The sequence below is a fragment of the Papilio xuthus genome, unplaced genomic scaffold (genome assembly GCF_000836235.2).
Source record: "Papilio xuthus unplaced genomic scaffold, Pxut_1.1 DF824655.1, whole genome shotgun sequence".
Classification (NCBI taxonomy): Eukaryota; Metazoa; Arthropoda; class Insecta; order Lepidoptera; family Papilionidae; genus Papilio; species Papilio xuthus.
The window spans coordinates 4,915,288-4,930,206 of record NW_013533994.1 but is presented as its reverse complement, the minus strand read 5'-3'; the positions used below and the strand labels follow the sequence as shown (position 1 = coordinate 4,930,206).

Here is a 14,919-nt window from a genome sequence, read left to right as displayed (position 1 = left end):
TTTTTTTTAATTTTGCGTCGAACGTCGCGGGCGACCGCTTGTTTAAAATAAAACCAAAACAAAAGAGACCTACATTGAAACTACTTAGGTTTGATAATCTCATGACACAATAAACAAATCAATGAAGAAGTAGGCACTATATCTGCCATGCGCTGAGAAGTAATCAGGCTCAAAATAAGTCATGGGGAATTTGTTTTTCTATACATTGGATTATAGGAACACCGTAATAACTGCTTTAACAAGATAGGCATCCATTTCTATGAAGTTAATTAGTTTCGGTTGGTAAGAAGATTTACTTAACGAGATTAAATGCGGGAGAATTGGTTTACTGGAATATATTATAATCTGCTTCGATCAACTATTGTTTATTTCTTTATCATATCAAGGGTCAGTTTAAAGTTTAACAGCTTAAGTATAACAACTTTTAAACTAGAAAAATCTGGTGGCCACAGATAAATTTATTCAAGTAGTGACTAAAAAGAAAGAAACGGTGATGGTTACTTCTTGACATCAACCAAGTGTGCGAAACCTAACCCATGAGTAACCGCAGTTTACAAACCTAACATCCCTCTGAACACTTGACAAACGGTTCAACCAAAACAAGTTTCAAATGTAATCCAGCAACCCATATTATAGGCGACTTATATATATTTTTTATTTTATTACCATAGGATAATAAATTCCAATAAAAATATGTGAGGGAGTTCCGTAAATACTGTGAACAGCATAGACATTCGATTGTTGATAAAAAAACAAGGCAGATCATTGTGGTGGCGCTGGCGGCGTAGTCACGTGGCACAGAACGCCTATTGTTGTGCAATAGACAGGCATATCTAGGGCTGCCGCGGAAAAAACCAAACTATTTTCCTAACATAAAATCCTTAGATTGATGACGAAAAAAAAGTTGTTTTTAACAGACTATGACTTGTTTCACACTACCCAATTTATCGCGAACCAGTACCCCGATTATGCACCATTCAAACTCGGAGAATTCCTGTAAAGCTCGAAATATTGGCAGCCCTAGGAATACCGCACCGTGTTTACTGCAATGAGGCCTATTGTGTTGGTCAGAATATATTTCCCTACATTGGTCAGTCTTAGCGTGAAATATTTGACTACAATAACCAATTCTAAATGCGACATAGAAACTCTGGCCGGTGTAGACTGCATTCTACTGTTATTTATGAATAACAAAAATTACTGTGCGCAGTAGAAACTAAAATAAAAAAGCTTGTTTCAAATTCCCACAACCACGTCAACCCCAATAGTGTTCACATAAGAAAAAAGTATGCCAATTGCAGCTGTATAACACACTATATTCACATACTAAATATTATATAAACCCGTAATACAATTGATGACTCTGTTCAAAATAATAAACACGTCGAGTAACAAAATTCCAGTTGAAATAGCTACATAATACTTGCAGCTATTTTATAATCGGATTAAACAAATAACAAAGCTTCATGGTAAGTAGAGCCGGCCACGATGAAGGCGATTTCATTGTATTAATAATAATTAACTTTAGTTATTTAAAGAAGACTAGCTATCGCCCTCGACTCAATACGTGCTATATTAAAAACAAAACTTAAAAAGTAGACTATCTGTTCTTCCTTACTAAGTTTTACATCTGTGCCAAATTTCATCGAGATCCATACAACCGTTCGGGAGATATCTTCTAACAAACATCCATCTATCCATCCATCTAAACTTTCGCATTTATAATATTAGTAAGCTAAGAAGACCAAAATGCGATGATACGATGAGGAAGATCATAATAATGTACTGATGATCCGACCAATATTGCAAGACTACGGTATAAAAATGGGCAGGGGTAAACTTTTGTGGTTAGTGTTAGGGCCGCCACATTTCGGGTTTGTATGGTGCATCGGGCTACGTGTTAAACATTGATGTCTTCTTGACGTTTAAATGTTGAAAGCCCTAATACCAGCAACGCCATTTCGATTGGTAGGAAAAATATATTAATTTGAAAATATTATAGCTAGAATATTACTTTTGTGTTCAAAATTCCTTTGTCTTATGTGGAATACAGGTGTTTGACCAAGATATTTGTCGCTGAGCTAAAGCGTGTCACGCTGTTGTCACGTCGCTTTACATCCATTAGCGTGTTGTTCAACACGTCGCCAGCTTGCGACACCTTATTATAATGTTTACCAAACTATTTATGCTTCTATAATTTGTATTGTTAAGATTAAACAATGTTTATATCACGTCATAAATTTAGTTTTAAACATATACAAAATGAGATAATCTGTGAAAACATGAAAGCTATTCACGAAACTATACAAAAGAAAAATTCTCAGGATTGGATACATAGGATTGTGCATTAAAGTGACAGTGTGTACCAACAATACGCACAAATAAATAAAAAATACTTAATTAGTAGCCTTTATATTCTTTTAGGCTTTGTTCTACATCTATGCCAAATTTCATCGAGATCCTTGCAGCCGTTCTGGATATAAATGGTTGTTTGTTACAACGTATCTACATAACGGCTAAATGGAGCTCGATAAAAGTACAGATGTAGAACACAATCCGGAAGAACACATAAGCTCCTAATTATTTTTTTTTCTTTATTTCGGAAGGACGGAGTCGCGGACAACAGCCAGTATTGGCTATAAGGTCAGTAAAATAACCGTTACTGACATATGAGTAAATACATAGATATAGAAAGAGATAAGCCATGGACGAGGTTAAAGCTGTATCCATTTTGTTTGAATTTAAGGAAATAAACAATTAATATAATACATGTTATAAAGAACAAATTTAAAAAGGTAATTGAACTGTATATAGTGCAAGTTTTTTTTGTATAATAATATTGGCGTACTTTTATTTTAAAAAAGATAGTGGTTATTTTAAGAACGAATGTGGACCTCATTTTTTCGTCATAATAAATAACGTTCAATGAACGCATTCAAATTAAATTCCCGTATAATAAGCATTTGTCTTTCTGTTGGAGTTGAAGACCTGAGGAAATTCTAAGAGTCAGAAATGTCAGAACAGACACGTGCCTCATTACGAGGCACCTGAAGACACAACTGGGTTCAAAATTGACCTGAAGATGGTCAACATCGTGTGCCAATTGCCGTTTAACTTCGATTGTCCTGCAAACTGGTTCGTGAATTGAACGCATCCGGCAGACCCGGTAGGTACCATTCCAGTTTGGTCTATACCAGTCTTAAACACTTCTTTTATGCATTTATAAACATGCAGATAACCTATTTACACTATTGGCAACATACAGATCAAATATACCACGTTAGAACCAAAAAAAGATGCCATGGTTTTTAGTCGCACAACGCTTGAATATTCTTATTCATAAAAAATATTCTGTACAAAAGTGTTAGCTTCAAAGAATAGAGTAAAATGCTTTTACGAGTGAAACCGCGGGGCATAGTTAGTAATACGACAATCATTGATCGAGGCCGGGCGCAGTCTGTCGCCAAACGATTTATACGACTTCAACACTTCGTAATCCTAGACTAGATCGAGTAACTTGACGACATTGCTTTACTAATATAATAAATACGAATGTTTTGATGGACGGATGGATGTTTGAAAGTGTGTCCAGAAAGGCTGCATAGATCTCAATGAAATTTGGCATACATGTAAATTATAATCTGGAGGAACACAGACTACTAATTAAGTTTTTTCTTTAATTCCGCGCGAACGAAGTCGCGGGCGACAGCTAGATCTTTATGAACAAAAAAGTTATACCACAAGCGAGACTAGACTGCATCATGTGGTCAACATGCAAACAAAATGTAAAATCCATATCAACGACTGTTCTTCCGCAACGATTTTCGTCGAAATTTCTTGTAATTAAGATTTACAAAGCACTTGGTATTCCCCAACTTTAAGACTTATGCAAAAATACCCTCCTTTAAAGCCAATCATTGAAAATTTCGTGAAATCTATATTAAACAGAATTTAATCTTCTCTTGGAATCAAATTCAATAAAAATTTAATTAAGTAGTAATCAATCTTAAAAAATATATAATAATTATTAAATTAAGTTGTCGAAAATAAAAACCAAATTAAAATTCTTAACAAAAAAATAGATGATATTTAATCTAAACAATTTAAATCTATACTTTTCTTTATTTTATCAAAACCAATAGCTTTATGAAAGTCATGATGAGAAAGTTTTGTGACTCTATTACTTCAATAGCAAACTACGTAAAATTATGCATTAATTAATAAATAGGTTAGTATACTAGCAAACTCAGCAAGTACTGATACACGAGTCATCAATTTAATTTAACCTAATGTGCGTGAGGTGAAAGCAGCCTTTCCTGAAATATTAGATAGAATTTAACTGCTACGAGAACTATTCCAATATTATAAAGACCTAGATAAACTAGTCTACTAGTCTATATTAATATTATAAAGAGGCAATATTGAAGTCAACCAACCCACACTTGGCCAGCGTGGTTGACTATGGCCTAATCACCCTTAACTTGGGGTAGGCTCTGAGCTACTCGGTGGGGACGTGTAGTGAGCTGATGATGAATATTGAACTTCATTTGTTTGCATTGAATAGATTTTCAAATTACTGAACCAATTTGAAAAAATCTTTCACTGTTGGGACTCACTTTAGCGAGAGAATTCCGTGAAATCAAAGTTAGCAAGTGCTTGTTACCACATAATATAAGAACAGCTAAACCGACTCAATTTACAGTTTTTTAATATAGCACTGAACATCCAGACATCAGCTAGTAATTGTTATGTGCTAATAAATGTTATGAATAACAGAAAAATTCAAATAAATTCAGAAATTTTAAAATACTTTTTAGAATTAATTTTCTTTTTAAATTTATAATAGTTAAAAAAATATTGTTGATGGCCATTCAACATACTTTCAGTGACTGAATCATTACTTAGAATCTCGACTTTCAGTGAACTTGTAAAATTGAATGCTTTCAAGGTTACCTTTTGTATGGCTGCTCAATGTTATATTGTTTCATTGTAATTTGATTGCAACATTATATATGGGAATGTACATATACTATATACTAGCTTTTGCACATGATTTCATCCATGCAAAATAAAAAAATCTTATTAAATAGTCTATGTGATTTTCCATGACATTATAAATGTTTCTTCAAAGTTAACAGTCACCAAACTTAATTATAATGATTTTATTTTCATTGTAAAAAAATTGTACCATGTAAGCACCATTCAATGTTCAATATAATATTAATCCTTGCATTTAATAATGAACCTAGGCTCATGTTGACAAGATAAATGTTGTCATAAACAAAAGTTACTTACTGTTATTCTTAGGGTATGTAATGTTGAGCTGAGCAGCAAACTGGACAAGGATGCATGTGACGTTTGTGCTTTGGTCTGTATAATACCAGGTGCCCTGTGTGGGCCGTGGCAGCGGGCCAGGGGCAGGCGTCGGCTTCGGCTCTGGGGCGGGAGTCACAGTTGTGGTTGGCACAGTGGTGGTATTTGGAGCTGGTTCTGTTGTAGTTGTGGGCGCAGGTGTGGAAGTTGTGGTAGTGGAGCTGGTGGTGCTCGTAGTCGGAGTCGTTGTCGTGTCAGGTTGGGGGCTCGGAGATTGCTGAGGCTCGTGTGACGGCCCTATCACATCGACCGAGGGGACGGCATCGGATATACTTTTTAGAGATGCTACGCTCGTCGGTAGATCGATTAAATCAGGTTTCTTTGTCGTTAAGCCTCCTTGACCTGCGAGAAAAATAGGTAAACTTGATCTTATTGGAATACGATACGGTATAGCATTAAAATTTGAACTTTCGTCATTAAATGCGCTTCGTTCATAGTTGTTAGCAATTGCAGAAAACGCAAAAACAACGCGACTCTAAATACGTAACGCGATAAAAGTAACAAAGAACTTGCAACACGACATGTCGAGAGTCACTTACCTATTATTACAGAACTGCAAGTTACTGCTAAGAAAATATACACTTTCAGATAACCCATTTTTCACAAAATATCTTAGACACTTTTCAAGGATAAAACGTTAGAAACGAAGAATATTCAAGAACAATTTCACAAGTGAACAGCAATTGCGGATTTTAATTTAATCCGATGCTTTCGGCTGAATGAGAAATGTCAATTTCGTTTCTTGATTATTCGACAGTGATACAAGTGACCAGTGTTACCAGCTGATAAAAATTAGTTCTACTAAAACGGTAATTTTAAAAAGTGATCCTTAACCCATTTATTATTTTCTGGGACCTGGATTCAAAATGGTTCAACACTATAGTACACTTAATTATTAAAATTCATGTAAAAACCTAATTTAAAATGACTCGATTCTCGTGAAGTTAGTCCGAATAGTTTCAAAACTGTTGGTTTTTTCTGTGTGTTCAAAACCATTTGTGTGTTTGGCCAAGTCGTGAGTTTTAAATATTTTTGCAACTAGCAACATTGAATTGCAAGAACATTGAAAAACAGACTTATCTCTGTCTAACTAATGAAAATAGATCGCTGAACAAGGACTTCCCTTTCTTTTAACCTTGAGATTATGTTGGGAATATGTCCTTTTTGATTTCGGCGGCAAAATTAAAGTTTTTTTTCGGCTATTTCGGTACAATGTGGTAGGACTTTTGAAAAATTATTTACCTTTTGATGCTAGGCAGATTTTCATTTTATACCATATTTTACTTTTATGATTTTGTATTAATTTTAATTTTTTTTTAAATTTCAAAGTGATTTGGCAGAACTTGATTACTCAACGATGCTTGTAGTCTCATTTTGATTTTATAAAATAATAAATTATAACACGTACTATATTTAATAAATTTTTATTAAAAAACACGCCAACATTTACGTAAAGTATCTTAGTATTTAAACAATTATATAACCTTATAATAATCATCAAAAATTTTAATACATTTTAAAGATTGACTTTAATTATTACACAAATTATTTGACACAATGTTCTTTTATAACTTTAACGATGTAGACACAAAAAGCACTTAATCTTAACACATTTTAAATGTTATAACAAGAGATACTTTCAGACTGATTGAAAAACTAGCAAGCAATTACAAGACTGCAATACAAATATTATGCATAATAGTAAGTTTATGTTTATATCATTATTAATTACTAATTTTATTCTAATTTCACGTAATTTTAAAATAGTTACGGGTTTGGTCAGATTTAAAACAAAACATTTCTTTACAGGGTAACACTGATCATACAATTTAGCCGCGTAATGTTATAAAAACTTACTCTCTTCATAATCAAAATGTAGTTTTGCTCTTATATTGTAGAGTAACGATGGTTAACATTTTATTAATTATTAGATTCAAATGAGTAATAGCAACCATAAAATAATGTACAACTTATTAAGTAAGTAATATCAAGGAATAGGAATTTATTCAACGTATATTTCGAAGCGCGCGCGGCCGACACGGCTGGTGCGGTCGTAAAGGATGTCTCGGGTCCAGATCCTGCACTCCACGTTGATCAAAACACCACCTGATCGCAACAAAGCAAATTATCGTTTTAATACCAGACGGTAAACTTATAATGAGAGTTATCTTAATGTTATGAGTCAGCATTTAGTATGATTTGAAATTTTATTAATGATATATTTTTTGACGCTCTAACCATAACGCTTCAATCATGTTTAGGTTGAAAAAAGTTTGTATCATACAAACGTACGTCGTGGGTTTTCAAAGAGTAGCGCGATGAGTGGTCCGGGCAATGGGTCAGGTTGCGCGCGCGCGGCACGTGGGATGCGGTCGGCGGTGTGCAGGCGAGCGGTGGGGAAGCCAGGGGGCAGTCCCGCGGGTATATACTGCAGTGGGCCTACATTCTCCTGGTCCGAGCTGAACTCGCCGCCGCACGACACCCACACGTAGTCACCGTATACGTGCGCAGGGCGTTGCATCTGCAAACACCAAATGATAGCTAATATTCAAATATTATCGGAAACTCAGGAATTAACGATAAGGGATCAGATGGAAACTACAGCATTATTTTCTATTTGTAGCTTTCCACACTGGAAAAATATCTTTTTTAAAATCGCGTGATTTATTTCAATAGTAATGAATGTTTACTGACCATCATCTGCTTGATGTTGTTGGGCATGTCAGGTGGCAGGGCTAGCGGCAGAGACACGTTGTACGGTTCCGGTACCCAGTAGTGGATCTGAGGCCAAAACAATCTTTATCCTCATATACAGAAAAAAAGCTGTTATTACCAGATTTACTTATGTCTTGCATTGTAACCAAAATGACTACTAAACTTACATGCGACAGCCTGAGAAAGACGCAGGGCGTACCATCGCGGTAGCCGTAGAAGTTGTCAGCGATGCAGGGCGCCCACACGGCCAGCGCGCGTTCACAGTTGGGGCTAGGCACGCGCTGGTCGTGGCGCAGTGTAGAGCAGGGCGCGCGCGGCGGCTCCTCCGGAACATTCGTCTCGTACGCTGATCAAATTAAATGTTAGTTTATGATGTTTTGTAGCAGAAAACATTACACACAAGAGTTGCTCACCACGGAGGAAGTCATTGATGCGGTTGTACCAGGGATGCCAGCTGCCGGGGTCGTTGACGCGGAACTGGATAAGCGGTTGCTCCCGATTGTACTCATCTGATCGCGGCCATACCTCCAGCTCTGCACATAGACAATATTATTTATAGTAGAAGAGAAGACGACCACTTCGAACCATACACGTCGCTAGAAATAAAATAGAAAATGGCGATAAAAAGAGTTTTCGGATAATGTCAGAATTTTATGCCCTTTGTGTCGTTAAAAGGTTTGAGATTGACACCAACGCGCTCATCAATATTGGTCGTTAATTTCGTATGACAAACACGTTGAACGTAAAACTGTTTTGTTTAACTTTAATAGTACTTTATTCGCTCGCAGCTTTTCTTTTTTAAAGTTATCATATACAAATATAATATGTATTTAGTTATCTTTATCTTGGTACTTACCAACGTATCGGTACGGCAGAACAAGTCCAAGTACCAAGCCGATTATTGCTCCTGCAAAATTAATTACAACGTTAATTACACCGCCTCGAAAGTGAACGACACCGAAGCGAAGCCTTTCGCGAAAGAAAACAAAGTTCCACATGTAGTTATCCCGCACATTCTCTCAGGAAATACTGAAACAACAACCGAATTTTGATAAAGTCTCGAGCTGTAAGCCTAGTTATTAGATGTACTGCTGGAACAAACCAATTGTACCTGGTTCATAACAAATAGAGTTCGGTTCGATTCTGGTTCCGTTTAACGACAGTGTACGTTAAAAGTTATATTTTAAAATAAGTATATTAGTTTTTAGTTCATTTTAGAATCGTGTATCACATGTAATGAAGATTTCAAATCCTTTTACATTTAATTCCGTGTAAAAGCTATTTATTTGCAATGCAATATTTGCCGTAAATGTCCGACACAGTAAGTGCATTAGCTCATTAATATCCTGGCAACATTGCGTTGCCGCGGAAAGTCCGCCAGATCCAATAAAGGCGAGGATTAACGCGAACAATGGACCTGTTTGACTAATGGATAGTCGATAGCTATTAGCTTACACCTATATCCTAGTTTTATAAGTCCTAGGATTATTAATTAATTTATGGATTATTAAAATACTTTACTTTAAGTTATAAAATATTTCCGATAAGCAATTTACAATACTCTTCTGCCTAATACGACTATATGATCCATCTTAAGTACAAATAATTAGGGTTCAACAGAAAACTAACCAAAGCTCCCCACACTATCATATTAATTCTATTATCTTACACCAGATCTTACGTCGAATTAGCCCTAACTCTAAACGGTGTAAAACCAAAGTTCAATTACTGTAGATCCAAAATAATTTTGATGCATAACTACGACACTATCTAAATTTATACATTTTAAAAACTTTGCCTATGAAAGACTACCTTAATTAAGTTGAAGGCTTTGTAGCAACTGCGTAGCTTCATGTCGATGCTACGCCGTAACTACCGTTCGGTTCTTCCGAACTCGGCACACGGCCCTTCAAGTAGTAAAACTTATTTATTTATTATATTTCAGTGTAAAATAAAATCATTTCATTGATTTTTATAATATAATTTACTTGTTCGAACGTTATGAAACCAAAGTAATATACAGGTCACGATATAATGTTAAGATATTCATAAAAACACTGATAAAAAAATAAGATTTTTCCGCAAGCAACTAATTACTTTTAGTTTGTTTAGTCTTACGAATCTCAAATTTTACATTTTTTTGTAATGTAAAAACTTCATAAGTATTTTTTTCCTTTAAAATTAAGAAAAATAATTACATCTTTTATCGGAGTATTTAACTGGGTTAAGCAAAAAAAACTAATGGGTATTTAAAATACATAATTAGTAAAGTTAAATTGGTCTTTAATAAAATACTCATTTACTTTTATTAAAACAAAATTTAGTCAACGAAAATTGTTAAATTTTAAAATTACTATAATATATATTAATAATTTACTATATACTTTAAAATACTTTAAATAATCCAAAAAAATCTTACCAATCACCAATAATAATACAGCAACGCACACTATGATCTTTATGGTTCTCTTTTCGAAACCCATTTTGAAGTATATTTCCTTTGTCTCCTTATTCCTGGATCCCAGTTCCAAGTTCCCGGTTCCCGGTTCCCTGGTGCCGCGCTGAAGTGTCGAGAGCGACTGCCGTGGCTGCCGGCACGACTCTCCCAACAGGAAATGGGATCACAAAACATCGTAACATCACAGACGTTTTACATTGAAGGCTTTGTATGGATGTTATATTAAAGTTAATTAATCTGTTTATAGTTTGGATTATTACTTACTAACTTATAAAGTTTAGTATTTATATACCTCAACTGACTTGATTAATTTAAATAAGTTATTGTTAACAAATTCTAAGTGTAATAATTGAATAGAAAATTAGATTGTCTTTGATGACGCGAGGTCGTGACCTTCTTCATCTATTACAATTAAAAAAATATCGATTAAATTATTAGAATGTGAATAATCGTAATTTCACAATTAATCACTTATCATTTTGGTAAATGCATAAACGTAAAAGCTTCTAGATTTTTCTCTGATGTCAAGTTGAATCACTTCTACGTACTGGTTTTACGTAATAAAATTTTGTGCGTATTTAAAACTATAATCTATTCAAATAAATAAACATGGTATAATCAATGGAGGTTCCGCAGACGAGGACGAGGGGCTGGCGCCTGTGACGTCGCCGCCCTGGCGCCTTACAGATACTACGCTAACATTTCACCAATGCCACAGTGCACAAAACTCAGCTGTATCATTCGCCAAAAACAACAAACACGTTGTAAGTGTTTTTAGACATTATTTTGGGTGATATTATTACCACTACAATTATTCACTACTTTTAGTACTAATGTTATATTTGCGTAAATGTATGTGCATAAGAGTCAAAGAGAATTATTGGTAAATTTAAACAAACTTTTCAACTTCAAGAATTACTTAGTAAAAATTCGAATAGTCGTATAAGTAACATACGCTACATTAAATATACAAACTGCTTATTAGATTGTATCTCATCTTTTACAAAAACTGTAAAAATTATTTAAATGGTTCTACTTAAATTTGTTAAGCTGTGTACGTTTTTAGCATGGTGCGACGTAAAACAGGGGATGTCGTGCCATTGTTACGTAATGGACAGAACATCGACAATATTTAGAGACAATAGGATATTAAGTTACTCAAAAGACAAGGTGTTAATGCTTACAATGATGATACAACAATATACTTCACATCCAAAGCCATAAAAAAGTAATCTAATACTAAAAGGTTTTTCATTAAGACTATTGAATGTACCCATACGCGTTTATCACCGTTTTCTATTGTAGGCATATTTACTTGCATCAGCGCGTATTATGTTTAGTTTGTCAAAAAGTATCTTCAAAGAGAGACAAAGTTTGTGTTGGAGCATGTATAAAAAGGCTTCCAGACCAAATAACTGAATAAATAATTATCGTAAGTAGGTACTTAGTTAATGTTTATAAGATAAAAATATAACCCCATGACCTGATTCCAGATCGAGTGAACGTAATGCCTCAGACTGTCTGTCGCCGTTTCATTGTTTGTCAGTCTCATTGTATTAGTATCGATTACTATATTTACTAAAACATAAAGAAACTTTAACGTAGATTAACTAATTCTACAAATAATTAAGTACTTGTAGATATATGCACACGCCAATAACCCAGAGGTATAGGTAGTGATTGCATTGAATTGGTAATTCAATGGTAAGAAGGACCTCTCGCTTTGTGTACTTTCACGTATACATTGATGCACTTTTCTTCATCATGTCATTCACCTAATCTGTACAATTATTTACTTCGCAACATAATTTTCTATTGCCAATCTATATTTATTCATCCTTTTAACGTGCTTACAACATGTCGGGAACCTCAAATATCATTGTTAAATATAATTGATTTGATGGTTATTCTATAAATATTTATATTTATTTATCAAAAATCCAGGTAATTGCTAGATATTAAAATTATTCCATTGTTTACATGGTATAAATCAGTACGTGTCTCATAAGTTCTTTGTCCGCTATATGGGTCGGGGCTCTGCGCGGGCCGACAGCTCGGCGCCGGTTCTGGCGAATTCGTTGCCAATGAGGGGGATGTTTTCAGATAAATTTGATATTATATTTATCGTATCAAAATTACGAAATACAATGGACCCTTAATTAAGTTGATATATAAGATATTATATGTCTAGAAAAATATTGAATTTATTTCGACCGATGGGGACTTTTCAGGGTTACCATATAATGGTTTATCACATTCCTACCAATTTTCAGTTCTATGCGAATTATAATTCTTAATCTTAATTTCCCTTTTTAAATTAAATTGTTAATTTTTTTAAATTAGTGGTACTTAAAATAGTATCAATATGGAGTATGTACAATTACTATAAGATGCTAATTCTGGGTGGCAAAGTCGTTAGTTATTATACAAAAATCACAAATATGCAAATAATGATAATAGCAGAAATCATTAGTTTTCTACTTTACGTTATTTTTTAATACTGAAGAGTTTGTGATGTTGAAGAGTTTAAAAAATACTTCTCTTCCTAAAGCGCCATCTAGTGACAATGCATGATAACTTTCACTGCTCAGAATAAAAAACAATCGGTATCATAATTTTTTTTATTACGTACCTAGAAAACAAAAGAAGCTTTTCTTATTTTTTTTATTTTTGTGTCTCTTAAATAGTTTAACCATTTTAAAACAAATTGTATGCAGTTGTATATTTATACAGGTACTTAATTTTTCAGGACGTAATGTGGACTACATTACGCTCTCTTTTCTGGACTCAAAGTTGTTTGTCTAAATAAAAAACACATATTATATTAAATACTTAATTATTGAAATTAAAATGTGACACAGTCATTATCAAAAACTCAATATAAATCTCAATATAAAACATAACCTACAAACTGAGAACCTAGAAATAGTTGAACTATAAGTATAATATCTTTAAAAATCGTACGCAGACATAATCCAAACGCTGATTATAACAAAAACAAATCTAGAAAAAGGCGTTCTGAGTGCCTCATGCGACAATATTAATATACGAAGTCACAAGTCTAACTCAAAGTTATCGAATTTTCTTTCGGACAGCTGGACAAAAGTAAAACTAGAGTTCATAAGTTTTTGTGCAATAGTTCATTTTGAAACCCTATTACTTAAAATAATACATATAATCCTGATAAAAAATCTGCCTCATAGACGAAATCAACATAAAACTGGCAATTACAAATTAAGTCACGTTTTATTAGATTCCGCTAGATGGCAGCAGTTAAATAACCTAGCTCCTGATCAATATCCTTAGTAATTATAAATTTATATATTCATAGAGAGGTTATAGGAAATCTACACTAAAGTGACTTCGCTCCCTTAGTGATCACTTCAAAACTCTGAGTGCGAGAGTTACAGAAGATTATTTCAGTCTTGTTACTATTACGAATTAGTAAAGTTAGGAAGTTACATGATTTTTAGCAGGACACTGGAAAAAAACGTCCGTTGAGCTTGAGACTACAAATAGCTATAACTAAATTCAGCTAATCTCTCTTCTCCTGTAGTGTGATCTACAGATTGTCTTTTAAAAAAAAATAACCAATACATCATATATTGACCATGGATATTATGGATATATCCTCAAAGTCAAAGAAACTAAACCAGGCTCGTAAGGAAAAGGACTAGGTGAGGTAAATAAAACGCACGGAAAAGCTAAATTGAAACCAACTATTGCATATTTATTGACTCTCCGTCCAGAAAACATTACATAATAAACATTATTTAATAGTTTAAAACTTTAAGCGTGTAAACAAAACTTGAAATCAGTGGCGCCCTCTGGCTATTCTAAAACGAATATAAATAAACCGCCGACTATGTGGCTCTATTGCTAATGGCGCTTGGCAGCCGGCGCCCGGCGTGTCCGAACATGGCTTGGCATCTGCGACCCTCCCGGGATAACGTCTGCCTTGGCGGCCAATCGCTTTTATCTTTCCGTACCTAAACTTGACTATTTATTTGTGACAAAGTTAAAAATGAAAGCGGCTACACGAAGCGACTGTCAATTGGCGGGCGCGACAAGTAATGGCAGTCGTGTGGAGCGGTCGGATGCCTCGGCGCCAACTGACGGTCGCGCGGCGGAGCCCGGCCCCGGCTCTGGCCCGGCCGCCTAGGAGCGGTCCACCATCAGCTCGAAGTGCACAGAGCCGCGCCGCTCGTATCGGTCGTAGAAGATGTTCTTGGCCCACGCCTTGCATTCGATGTTGATCAGAACGCCGGCTGGAAAACAACGAGTTGAGTTTTTATATACTTTACGAACACTCCGACTGACATTTGGCAATCTGCTGAAGTACATCAGATCAAAAAATATTCTATATACACTGT

The 14,919-nt window shown here is 34.7% G+C and overlaps 3 protein-coding genes across 3 annotated transcripts in view; all 3 read right to left on the bottom strand.

Moving 5' to 3' along the window:
• LOC106127683 (lysosome-associated membrane glycoprotein 1) overlaps positions 1-6,112 on the bottom strand; it is a 16,259-nt gene extending 10,147 nt beyond the window's left edge. Inside the window, exons 1-2 of the mRNA XM_013325870.1 lie at positions 5,913-6,112; positions 5,296-5,715 (exon numbers count right to left, since the gene is read on the bottom strand). Of these exons, the coding sequence (XP_013181324.1) occupies positions 5,296-5,715; positions 5,913-5,970 (478 nt within the window). The 5' untranslated portion in view covers positions 5,971-6,112. The remainder of the gene's footprint in view (positions 1-5,295; positions 5,716-5,912) is intronic.
• Positions 6,113-7,153: 1,041 nt separating this feature from the next.
• Positions 7,154-10,654, bottom strand: LOC106127697 (sodium/potassium-transporting ATPase subunit beta-2). Its single transcript, XM_013325898.1, has 7 exons — positions 10,508-10,654; positions 8,945-8,995; positions 8,502-8,621; positions 8,256-8,434; positions 8,068-8,154; positions 7,666-7,894; positions 7,154-7,479 (listed from the first exon to the last, which is right to left on the bottom strand). Exons 1-7 carry the CDS (start codon positions 10,569-10,571, stop codon positions 7,376-7,378), a joined length of 834 nt encoding a protein of 277 aa, XP_013181352.1. The 5' UTR covers positions 10,572-10,654; the 3' UTR covers positions 7,154-7,375.
• A 3,591-nt stretch (positions 10,655-14,245) lies between these two features.
• Positions 14,246-14,919, bottom strand: part of nrv3 (sodium/potassium-transporting ATPase subunit nervana 3) — a 6,568-nt gene continuing 5,894 nt past the window's right edge. Inside the window, exon 7 of the mRNA XM_013325539.1 lies at positions 14,246-14,876. Coding sequence (XP_013180993.1) covers positions 14,705-14,876 — 172 coding nt within the window. The 3' untranslated portion in view covers positions 14,246-14,704. The remainder of the gene's footprint in view (positions 14,877-14,919) is intronic.